At 33.3% G+C, this 12,842-nt stretch overlaps 2 protein-coding genes across 12 annotated transcripts in view; one reads left to right on the forward strand and one right to left on the reverse strand.

Moving 5' to 3' along the window:
* The window catches only part of pappa2 (pappalysin 2), a 131,456-nt gene that overhangs the window by 89,939 nt on the left and 28,675 nt on the right, over positions 1–12,842 (reverse strand). The gene's annotated exons all lie outside the window — the stretch shown is intronic.
* On the forward strand, positions 4,747–11,334 carry LOC147837151 (uncharacterized). 6 transcript variants are annotated; one of them, XM_087241101.1, is made up of 6 exons: positions 4,747–4,972; positions 5,232–5,283; positions 5,608–5,712; positions 6,686–6,744; positions 7,198–7,345; positions 11,206–11,334. In XM_087241101.1, the coding sequence occupies exons 2-6, from the start codon at positions 5,268–5,270 to the stop codon at positions 11,283–11,285; spliced, it is 408 nt and encodes a 135-aa protein (XP_087097227.1). In that variant the 5' UTR covers positions 4,747–4,972; positions 5,232–5,267; the 3' UTR covers positions 11,286–11,334. The 6 variants fall into 6 exon arrangements, 3 of the variants coding, with proteins under 3 accessions (XP_087097227.1, XP_087097226.1, XP_087097228.1); XM_087241100.1 differs by having other exon boundaries at positions 4,747–4,793; XM_087241102.1 differs by lacking the exon at positions 5,232–5,283 and having other exon boundaries at positions 4,747–4,793.

The following is a 12,842-nucleotide window of genomic DNA, read 5'->3' on the forward strand; positions in this document are numbered from 1 at the left end:
TACTTCATAAACGTTGTCATAATGTTAGTGAAAAACGTTCTTAAAACAAAGTTTTTGGAGCGTCTTCAGAACGTTATTTTTACTTCATGATCGTTCCCTCAATGTTGATAAACAAAGTTCTTGGAACGTCTTTAGAACGTTTTTTGTACTTGATGAACATTGTCATAATGTTGATGAAAAACGTTCTCAGGACAAAGTTTACCTATTGTCTTCAGAACGTTATTTGTACTTGATGAACACTCTTATAAGGTTGATGAAAAACGTTCTTAAAACAAAGTTCTCGCAACGTCTTCAGAATGTTATTTGCACTTCATGAAGGTTGTCATATTGTTTATAAAATAACGTTCTTAGAACAAAGTTTTTGGAGTGTCTTCAGAACGTTATTTTTACTTCATTATCGTTCCCTCAATGTTGATAAAAACATTCTAAGAACAAAGTTCTTGGAACATCTTCAGAATGTTATTTGTACTTGATGAATGTTGCCACAATGTTGATAAAAAAAGTTTTAGAACAAAGTTCTTGAAATGTCTTCAGAACATGATTTGTACTTGATGAATGTTGTCACAATGTTGATAAAAAAACGTTCTAAGAACAAAGTATTTGGAACATCTTCAGAACGTTATTTGTACTTCATAAACATTGTAATTATGTTGAAAAAAAACCTTTTTAGAACAAAGTTCTTGAAACGTCTTCGAAACGTTATTTGTTCTTGATGAATGTTGTCACAATGTTGTTAAAAAACGTTATTAGAACAAAGTTCTCGAAACGTCTTCAGATTGTTATTTGTACTTGATGAACGTTGTCATAATGTTGATGAAAAACGTTTTAATAACAAAGTTCTTGAAACGTCTTCAGAACGTTATTTGTACTTCATTAACGTTGTCATAATGTTGATTAAAAACGTTCTCTGAACAAAGTTTTCAGAATGTTATTTGTACTTCATTATCGTTCCCTCAATGTTGATAAAAACGTTCTAAGAACTAAGTTCTAGGAACATCTTCAGAACGTTATTTGTACTTGATGAATGTTGTCACAATGTTGATAAAAAAGTTCTTAGAACAAAGTTCTTGAAATGTCTTCAGAACGTTATTTGTACTTGATAAACATTGTCATAATGTTGATGGAAAACAATCTTAGAACAAAGTTCTTGGAACGTCTTCAGAACGTTATTTGTACTTGATGAATTTTGTCACAATGTTGATAAAAAAAGTTCTAAGAACAAGGTTCTTGAAACGTCTTCAGGACGTTATTTGTACTTAATGAACGTTCTCATAATGTTGATGGAAAACGTTCTTAGAACAAAGTTCTTGAAACGACTCCAGAATGTTATTAGTGCTTGATGAACATTGTCACAATGTTGAAAAAAAACGTTCTCAGCACAAAGTTTTTGGAACGTTATCAAAACGTTATTTGTACTTGATGAACGTTGTCACAATGTTGATAAAAAACGTTCTTGGCACAAAGTTCTTTAAAATCTTCAGAACGTTATTTGTACTTCATGATCGTTCCCTCAATGTTGATAAAAAAAACGTTCTAAGAACTTGGAACATCTTCAGAACATTATTTGTAATTCATAAACGTTGTCATAATGTTGACAGAAAACGTTTTTAGAAAAAAGTTCTTGAAACGTCTTCAGAACATTATTTGTACTTGATGAACATTGTCATAATGTTGGTGAAAAACGTTCACAGAAAAAAGTTTTCGGAACGTCTTTAGAACGTTATTTGTACTTGATGAACGTTCTCATAAGGTTGATGGAAAACGTTCTTAGAACAAAGTTCTTGAAACGTCTTCAGAATGTTATTTGGTCTTGATGAATGTTGTCACAATGTTGATAAAAAACGTTCTTGGCACAAAGTTCTTGAAATTTCCTCAGGACGTTATTCGTACTTGAAAGTTGTCAGAATGTTCATAAACTTTTTTAGAACAAAGTTCATGGAGGATGTCTTCAGGGCGTTATTTGTGCTTGAACTTAATCATGGGGTGCGATGTGGTGGCGTAGTAAGAAGTGCTGTCGCCTCACAGCAAGAAGGTTGCTGGTTCGAGCCTCGGCTAGGTCAGTTGGTGTTTCTGTGTGCAGTTTGCTTGTTCTCCCAGCATTCGTGTGGGTTTCCTCCAGGTGCTCCAGTTTCCCCCACAGTTCAAACACATGCGCTATAGGGGAATTGATGCACTAAATTGACCATAGTATGAGTGTAAATGAGTGTGTATGGATGTTTCCCAGAGATGGGTTGCAGCTGGAAGGGCATCCGCTGTGTAAAACATGTGCTGGATAAGTTGGCAGTTCATTCCGCTGTTGAGACCCCGCATCAATAAAGGGACTAAGCTGAAAAGAAAATGAATGAATGAACTTTGTCATAATGTTGATGGAAGATGTTTTTAGAACAAAGTTCTTGGAACGTCTTCATGAAGTTATTTGTTCTCAGGGATGGGCATAAAATTTTGTATCGAAATACTTCAGTGTCTTGTATTTTTGTCATTTCAAAATACCGTAAAATACTTTGCAAGATGTTTACAGTACATGATTACATCTTAAAAAGGAGGCCTCTGATCACTTGCCTATAAGCTTGTAATCAGAAGAATCACCTTCTAAATCACCTTCTATTTTTAGATGGTGGTCAATGATTCAAGTATGAATGGAAATTATGCTTAAAGAAAGTAACAGACAAATGGCAAGGGTATATTCAGGAGCAAGTCAGCACACATTGAAAATAGCAGGTGAGCAATGCTAAGACCAGAGATAATGGCTGTATAGTGTACAATTCAGCATCTTTGCTTAAGAAATTAGATGGAATAATAAATATCTTAAAAACAGGATTTGGAGCTTCTAAACATCAATCAGTCAATATCTGACATTGTGCTTTATATTTATACGCTATACACATTTTATGTGCTGTGCATACAGGTCAGTTTAGCACCATGATCTGTTCACACTGGAAATCTGATACTGGCCACATTTATAAAAAAACAATGTGAACAGTTATGCAAAAAATCAGATCTGAAAAAAATCTGCATTCAGCACTCCTTGCTGTGTGAACCTGAGCCTGAGACAGGTCTAGTTAAAGAAGATCTGAATAAAAAATCTTGGGAGAATGAGTATACTGTACACATGATAGATAGATTGCTGATGTACAGCAGATGGCAAATAAATAAGACAAACAACATTAAAATAAGTCCTACACTGACGATACATTGTTTCAAATGACATTACACCTACAGGTGCACTGTCTGGTTAATGAAGATAAAATCATTGGCCGTAGTGTATGTGTGTAAATGCAAGTGTGTTTGAGCGTTTCCCAGTGTAAGGTTGTGGCTGGAAGGGCATCCTCTGCATAAAACATATACATTCCGCTGTACGTGGCGATCCCTGATTAATGAAGGGACTAAGTTAAAAAAAGAAAATGAATGAATGATCATCTTCAAAACAGGACTTTCTGTATGAAAAGTTGTGCAAAATGTATACTGAACTCAAAGAGAAACACAGTTACTTTTAGGTTACAAGTCCTGCTTACTAACCATAAGGCCACAACTTCCCCTATAGGTGGATGAAGTGCCAGAGAAAATTTGTTGTTATCAAACAGTTTAATGGTGAAGGGATTGATCCAATAGGCTTATTAATAAAAGGTTTGCAAAGAAAGTTCCTGCTACCTTTAAAAAAAGTATTTTGTTGTATTTAAAAAAAAATAAATAAATATGAGACAATCTACCAGAAACATTTTCACTAATAAAAAATGTGACAGGGCCTGACCTTTAAGCTTGTTGTCTTCAAAAAATCACACAAAAGCAAGCATAAAATCATACAATTCAATGATAGAATGCATCCTTGATCACTGTCAGCTTCTCTTCCGTCAAATTATGTCACTTCAAAGTCAAAGGTGTATTGCATGCATTTTATGATAAATTTAATGCAAATGTGACAGGACTGACAGAAACATGGGAACAATAAATTATTTGTATAATATATTTGTAGTATTTATTTGTAGAATTTATTTATAGTTTCACGTTTTTTTAATCAATTGATGTGAATGAGAGCAACTTAAACTGGCTATTTGCTTTAAATATGTTTTAAGCAAAACATAATTATTAAAGCTGTAGATTCAATTGGGCTGAGGACAAAGACTACAGGGTTTGTACATTTGTGAAGTGTTTTAATAAAGAAAAAAAATCTGAGAACCAAATGACTGACATATTCCTTTACAGAACAACTCACAGAATTCAACCATCAGGCCATTTTAAAATTTTTCTGATGAAATACTTATTATTCACTTTATTTAGAGGCGTCGGGGTGGGGCAGTATGCTGTCGCCTCACAGCAAGAAGGTCGATGGTTCAAGCCTCGACTGGGTCATTTGGCATTTCTATGTGGAGTTTGCATGTTCTCCCTGTGTTGGTGTGTTCTGGATAATGTGGCGGTTCATTCCGAAAAGAAAATGAATGAATGAATTCACTGTATTTATGTTTTTATTTCAGTAACATACAATGTAAATTTTCAGCTAGAATGTCCCAAAATTTGTAATTTTTTTTTTTTTTTAGAAAAAATAAATTAAGTTTAATGTTTATTTTTGACTGTAACTACATATCTGTCAGTCACCAATCGAATTCCCCCGTTAAACTAGTGTTTAGTTTTGGCAAAGAGCTTAGAATGTCATTCTAAGCTCTTTGGTTCTGGTTTAGTTTTGTTGGTTACCATAGTACCGTTGGAGGACTGGGCGCGCGCAGTCGCGCTCGCAGCCGCGCAACCTGCCTCATTTGAAGTTTGAATCGTAACGGACACCAGTGCAACGGAATTCAGAGGTAAGAACATTTTTCGATGCTTTATATGTTTTATTTATTCTCATTATTTAGTTTTACCCACAAATAATGTGAAACGTGAATTCTGAGGTGTGTTTCGAATCTTGAAGCATTTAATACTTTCCAGCTTGTTTTTTTTCCGTCTTGTTTGCGCGCGCTCCTGTGACGCACATCAGCTCGAGGTACATGTTTAAGGACACGATGTAACTTACATGTTTAACGTTAACGTTAGTCTAATTTAGTGTTTTTAACTGTTTTAATTGGCATCTACATTTATGGCTTGGAAGTAGCCTAAAAACCTGGCTTCACATCGCGGCTAACTAAGAAACACGTTTGAAAGTTTACGTTACTGAGAAATGTTATAAACAATCTTTTTTATAGCCAATAAATAAAGTGAACTGCGGTCGTTTCACTGTTATTTGTGTTTCTTTTTACTTTTAGAGATGTACTCCAGAGACGTGCTAATGTACAGGTGAAATGGCTATGCCCATATGTAAGTTTGCCAAGTTAACATAACGTTTGTTACCTTTAATTATCTGTTAAAAAATTCTCAATGTTTTAACGTTAACGTTAGTTGGTAATACTCTCTTTCTAATAGCCTGTGTGCAAAAACCATCTTTGTTTAGTAATTGATATGCTATGTTGTGTGATATTATATTATTATTGATAATTTGTTTTGATGTTATGCTACACTGTATGTAACAATATTATAGTAACGTTACTTGTATGGATTAAGTTAAAAATGAATGTTTGAAATTCACTGTATAATAGCAGATACCAGGTGTAATGGCTTTTAAATTTCTGTATTATTTGGTAGCTCGAGTTGAGGGCATCAAGAACATACCGATGGCCCAAACCAGTGTCCGATTGGACAGACAAGAATGCTGTTGTAGATGCCTGACTACTACTGTGTTCTCTAAAGGTATGGAGCAAAACAGCACTTGTTACAAGGAAATTTGTGTTCATAAAGAATAGTCATATACTGTACCGGGTCCAGTACATATGATGTTAAACTTTTTAATTAATTTTTTAATATTATTTTTTTAGGTCTTCCCTTCTCTATCTAAAGCAAATATGGAATTAAAACAAACAAATAATTTAACATGCTATGTTAAAAATCTAAATATTAAAATCTTTTGGAGGATTTAAAATGTTGGTGACAATTGAAATGCGTCATCTCCATCTTGTGAAAAGGTCTATATCAGTGGTTCTCAAACTTTTTTTCATCAAGTACCACCTCAGAAAAAATTGTCTCTCCAAGTACCACCAAAATGAGCAGTATTGAACTACAGTAGCACAGTAGGCCCAGTAAAGCAGCTACAACTCTGCACAGTTAAAAAACGTGGTAGATTACCTCAGAAATATAGGCTATATGTCATATATGGCATATTATATACATCATTTTTCATAAATTTTGAAATGTGTGTAGCATGTACATGACATATTTCAATCCTCCGCGTACCACTAGAAGGAAGCCTGTGTACCACTAGTAGTACACGTACCACAGTTTGAGAACCACTGGTCTATATAATTGATATCTGCAAGACTGTTAAAGTTACTTGTGTTTTCAAACTTAAAGGGATAGTTCACCCAAAAATGAAAATTTACTCACTATTTACTCTTCTACGTGGTTGCTAAAGACTTTCTGACGATGTTACACCTATTTTTTCACTTAGTCTCTTACAGTTAATATATTTTCTTCTTAACCTTTTTTTGTTTGCTTGTTGCAAAATCATCTTAATAAATTTCATGTATAACTAGGAATTAGCCTAAAAAAATCTGGCTACACATTGCAAAACAAAAAAATAATGTTATATTTGGCTGAGCAATGTTATAACCATTATCTTTGTTATAAACATTATATTTGTTGTTGTTGTTAACTTTTACTTTTAAAGATGTACTCCTAACCAGAGGTGCACTACGCAGCATTGAATGGAAAAAGCTTTGCCCATGTGTAAGTTTGCTAAGTTACTTTTTTTGTCAAGATTCTTTTTGCTTTGGTTGGTAATGTTCTGTTTATAATTGCCTGTGTTCACAAACCAGTTTTTGTCCTTGTTTGTTTATTGACAATTATACTATGTTCTGGTATATTCTTTGTTTTCCTCCATGTCTTCATTCCTCTCGGATTACAGCAGTTTACTCATAGCAGTACCTAATTGGGTGTGGTTTGTATGTGCGTGCAATTAAAAATAGATATTTTTTTGCTTCATTAATCTTGTTAAAATGAAATGTAAATGAAACCCTAACAAGATCAATGAATTGGGAATATTCAGATTTCAAAATTATTCAAATAGATTAAATGTGACAATATTATCAGAAAAATATGGCTTGAGTTAAAAATAAATGTTTGAATTTAACTTTGCATATAGCAGATACCAGGTGTAATTGGTAATTTCATTTATTGCAGGTTTTCTGGAAGCTTGAGTTGAAGGCATCAAGAACATACCGATGGTCCAAATCAGTGTCAGCCTGGACAGACATCCATTGCAGTTCTTCTACACCACACCAATCTCTACTTTTGTATGGCTGCCTGACTACTATGCTGTTCCTTGAAGGTATTACTGGAGCAAAACAACAGCAGTGAAATTTGTGGTTATAAAGCATTGTGATATATGTGTTACAGGTCCAGTACATTTGTCATAAAGTTTAAGTCAAAAAAGAAAAAAAGTTATTTTTAGGATTTGCAAAAGTGTTTTTGTTTTCCCTTCTCTCTCCAAACCAAATATTGGTTTGTGTTCGTTTTAGTTGTTTTGATGGGATATTTGTCTCATTTGCCATGAAGGTATAGCTCCCTCTTTCTCCATATACAGCAATGGTCCCAAGATCTTCAAAGTCTAACTAAAAACTTTGTCAAAACATTGCATTTATCTTCAGTAGTTCAACTGTAATCATACAAAGCTCAAAGAACACATTTGTGCATCAAAAATACTGTAAAAGCAACTTATTTGTCTCTGCCACAACAGGTTAGGGTGTGCGCTTGCTACTCGTAGTAAACACAAACCCTGATCTGATGCAAGAGAGATATAGGCAAACAAATTAGTATTTACCGTTTTGTTTTCCCTCACTAAAGTGTTGTTAGAGCTTGGTATGCTCACAGTTGAACCACTAAAGTCACAAAATTTTTTGTGCCTTATCTGGACATTGACTTGGGTGTGAAGGTAACCGCATAACCGCTATAATGAGAAGTCAACCACTATAATGTGATTATTACCATCATCACAGCCCTGTGATGATGTGATGTGATGAAACTTTCAGGAGTGTATAGAAAAACAGAATACATTAAATAAATAGAATAAAAGGCCTGCCCTAAATATTTTTTACTTAAATTAAAAATTTAGATTACAAAACAAAAACTGACTGAAACCTTTTTTAATAACCGACATAGGCAATTTTTTTTGTACTTAGTTTTTTTCCTCGTAAAATAAATATAGCAGGCCTAACTCAAATCAATTGCTCCACGGAAAATAAGCGTTTGTAATGCTCCGTCATAATGCTTATATCACCGACCTCTATCAACATTTTTAATACAAGTTATTTTAAAGGTTATGACTAAAGAATCTGATTTTACCTCAGTGCTGCACTTTTATTTTCTCCGTCTCACTCGTTGTGAGTACAGGTGACGTGAGTTCAGTGTTTTGAATTAGATAAATTTTCCTTAGTTTAGTCTGGTGTCAAACTGGCACAGAAATATCACCATATCAATATAGGCTCTGTTAAAAGGCTGGTCAATTGTAGGTCTTTTTAAAAAAAATTTTTTACAGAAGCTATAAACAGACGCTCATGCGGTACCTGCGGTGATGAGAGACAACAAATTGCATATATGTTGACTTATTTAATGTAGGCTATAGCATATGATAATTTTGTATAAATAAGTTTATACAAAATGTAGCCATTATATATCACAGAGGTTTGTGATGCAACAGTTACAGTGGAGCATTAATTAAATCCTTATTTTCCTTGGAGCGAAACAAACACTGCACAGTTGTGTATTTTTGTCGGGAAAAACATTTTTGGAACAATTTTCGTTTGGTACTATTTAATTTTTATGTAATTTTAATGAATTTTTTTGTTGGTCAGTTATCTACAAAATAAACAATATGAACGAATAACATTTGAAGTAAAGTGAAGTGTGCCGGGTCTGCTATTTTTCCGCAGCACAAAACAAACTGGTTTGCCAAGTACAATTACAATATAATAAAATAAAAAATAAAATAAAGTGAAATATTCCGTTTTGAATAATACATTTTTGTTAACTTTTTAAAAAAAATTAGTTAATTGTCTAAAATTTCACTGTTTATGACAAAATCGTCCATTGATCCGGTCAGTTTCGCTTTCGTTTAATCAAATCGCATTCAATATTTTAGACAAAGTAGTTAAAAGATTGCATAACTAATTATTGATCTTCGCCATCCGTGATCCACTCATAAACATTATGTAGTCTACTTTTTGATTACCTAACCCACGTGTTAATGTCAGCACCAGTGGATATATCAGGATTTATAGCGGTTTTATGCATCCCCAATTTTCAATATCAAGAAAGTGACTCTATAAGGTAAAGTAAATGCACACTTGATTATTACTTTATTGTACAAAGTCGTGGATGCGTGTCTTACAGCACAAAGCATAACATATCCTTTAAAGGGGAAATAAAGCACTCAGTCAAGTTAAAATTATTCTGTACGTTGGATTCCACTTTAATGGAAATATAACTAACAAACTCAATAAATGTAACTATTTAGCAGAAAACAGCATGTTTTACTATAGATTTTAGACCTAGGAAGCCGCCATTTTGGAATGTCGCTGTGTCTGACGTCACAGGGTTGCTTCTGTATTTGCACCAGCTCCACATCTACAACATTATGCGTTGGGATAAATTAGGGTGTCCAGTCTCCGTGTTCAGTCCTTTACTTCCACTGTATCTGTTCAGCTGAGTTAACAGAACCAACCTCATGACGTCAGACACAGCGATATTCCAAGATGGCGGCGCCCTAGGTCTAAATTCTATAGTAAAACATGCCATTTTCTGCTGAATGGTTACATTAATAGAGTTTGTTTAATATATTTTCTTTAAAGTGGAAATCAAATTACAAAATGTAAACTTGACTGAGTGCTTCATTTTCCCTTTAAATGTCCATGCTTAATTGGTCATTTATAAGGTCTATCGATTAAAAGGGTTGCGGACAAATTTTAACACCTATATATAGGCCTATGTAGGTAGAGCTGCATGATTCTAGCTAAAATGAGAATCATGATTTTTTGCTTAAAATAAAGATCAAGATTTTCTCATGATTCTATAGATGTAAAATAAAGATTAGTATGAGTGGGCTATTATTATTGTTTTTCCTCAAACATATGGTATAAAGACAATAATAATATGTGTAGGTCTACTGTTGGTTTTGAATAAATTTTAAATAGACTTTGAAAGGTGGACTTGAATAGACTTTACATTTGTCCTGGTCATTAATGCACAGTAAAGTGATGACATCAGAATACAACTATTCATAATTCTGATGTTGAAGACTTGTGCAGCCGCCTTTGCTTCTCTAATTGTAGAAATTGTAGAATTGTAGAAATGTTGAATTATGATCATCTAGGGCAGTGGTCACCAAACTTGTTCCTGGAGGGCCGGTGTCCTGCAGATTTTAGCTCCAACCCTAATCAAACACACCTGAACAAGCTAATCAAGTTCTTGCTAGGTATACTTGAAACATCCAGGCAGGTGTGTTGAGGCAAGTTGGAGCTAAACCCTGCAGGGAAACCGGCCCTCCAGGACCAGGATTGGTGACCCCTGATCTAGGGAGTCGAATCGAGATCGCAATCTTTTTTTGATTAATTGTGCAGCTCTATATGTAATGTTAACCGACATACTGCTTGATTTCTTGCTTTATCACCACTGTAACAAAAAATCTGTTACTGTCACAGCCCTACTTTGACTGTCTCAGGACCATAGCTGTCTCTGGAGGATGAGGAGCTCTCATATTTCATCCTAGTTTGTGTTCTGAAGATGAACAGTTCTCCGGGAATTGTAATGATACAAAAGAGTAACAACAAGATTCATGTTTCTGGGTGAATTGACACTTAATGTGAAAAATATTTTAAGACCACAGTGTAATTGCAAAATTTAACGACTAGGTGATAATAGTCTTGCATCCACTATTATGGACCATCATGGTAGGACCCCAGGCAATAACAGCATCAACATAAACATGCAATTTTAATTATACTAATAATACTTAATAACAAACTGCTATTACTGTTGTAACATGATTTAGGTTAAATGCTATAATAATAGTCAAATAGGCCTAAACATGTCAAGGTATAACATGTGTTTGTGAGAGAGAATCAAATCATACATTCTGCTCTTAATATTTTCTTTATGATTTACTGAAATATTGTCTACGTTTCACTGTCACAGGTGCTCAGTTTTGCTCCAGTAATGCTAAGCACAACAGATGCATCAATCAGCCGATGGGTATAAGGCATAAGTTAACGTGAGCCCAGTTGACACGAGTCCATAATCATAATAAAAAATGATTGTACTGTATCAACTGATTGTTGATGAGGGATTATTATCTCAGCTTTTTCAGGGTGATTCAGGTGACATATTTAATCAAATTAGATGGGTTGGTCAGTGAAGTTAACTTTGAAGTCAATTGTTTTTATATTTTCTGGTTTATTGTCTTTTGTTTTAATTTTTTTGTTGTTGTGTATAGTTTTCTGTAATTTCATTGTAAAATTCTATTTCCACTTATTTGATGTAAATAGAATTGCTTAATGTTTTATTGTAATTAACATTAATTGTAATGAAAATTAAAGTGCAAATGTACTGTAAACCATAAATGTATCAAGTATTTTAAAATATTTAAATAAAGTGAATATAATTGGCCTTAAATACAGAACTATCAATTTCTACAAAAATGTGACCTTAATGCTTAATTTAAATGCCAGATTTAAAAATAATGGTTCAAAGATTTGGTACAAGATTTGATCAACCAAAATGCCACAAAATAACAACAGTAAGAACCAACATTATTAATTCTTATGGGTTAAGTTAGAGTTTACATCATTTTTGTAATTTATATTATTGTTACCTGTCATTAGAATGGTTGAAGAGTTCAGAGAATCTCAGAAAAAAATGTTCTGACCTTAAATTAACTTTTAAAGAATGTGGCCATTTTAACGTTCTTAGAATGATATATTTTAACTGAATTGTAGGTTTTTACAACGTTGTAAGAATGTTATGCTAACCATAAAAACGTTCTAGCAACGTTAAGCAAACTTGACATTTCAACGTTCTCTGAACATTTAAAAAAACATTCTTAGAAAGTTAAATTTTGGTTGAAATTTAGATTATTTAGAGCCCTGTAAGAATGTTATTCAAACCATAAAAAACATTCTTACAATGTCAAGTAAACTGGATATTTCAAAGTTATTGTAACATTAAAAAACTAAATTTAGAACGTAGTAATTTGGCGGAAATTTAGGTTTTGAGAACGTTATTCTAACCATAGAAAAACGTTTTAGCAATGTCAAGCAAACTAGACATTTAAACATTCTTGGAACGTTCCAATAATTGGTGGAAATTTAGGTTTTGAAAACGTAAGAACATTATGCTATTCATAAAAAACTTTTTAGCAACGTCAGGCAAACAGGACATTTTAACGTTCTTGGAACGTTCCAAATAAACGTTCTTAGAACATTATTTTTTGGTGGAATGTTAGTTTGGAAAATGTTGCAACAACGTTATCCTAACCATAAAAAAAAAAAACGTTCTAGCAACATTAAGTAAACTGGACATTTCAACGTTCTTGTAACATTCCAAGTAAACGTTCTGAGAACGTTATATTTTGGTGGAAATTTAAGTTTTAAGAACGTTGTAACATTGTTATCCTAACCATCCAAAAACGTTCTAGCAACATTAAGAAAACTGGACATTTCAACGTTCTAGAAACATTAAATATACGTTCTTAGAACGTTATATTTTGGTGTAAATTTAGGTTTTTAAGAACGTTGTAACAACATTATCTCAACCATAAAAAACGTTCTAGCAAA

Source organism: Danio rerio, chromosome 2 (assembly GCF_052040795.2).
Source record: "Danio rerio strain M-AB ecotype USA chromosome 2, GRCz13ab, whole genome shotgun sequence".
NCBI lineage: Eukaryota > Metazoa > Chordata > Actinopteri > Cypriniformes > Danionidae > Danio > Danio rerio.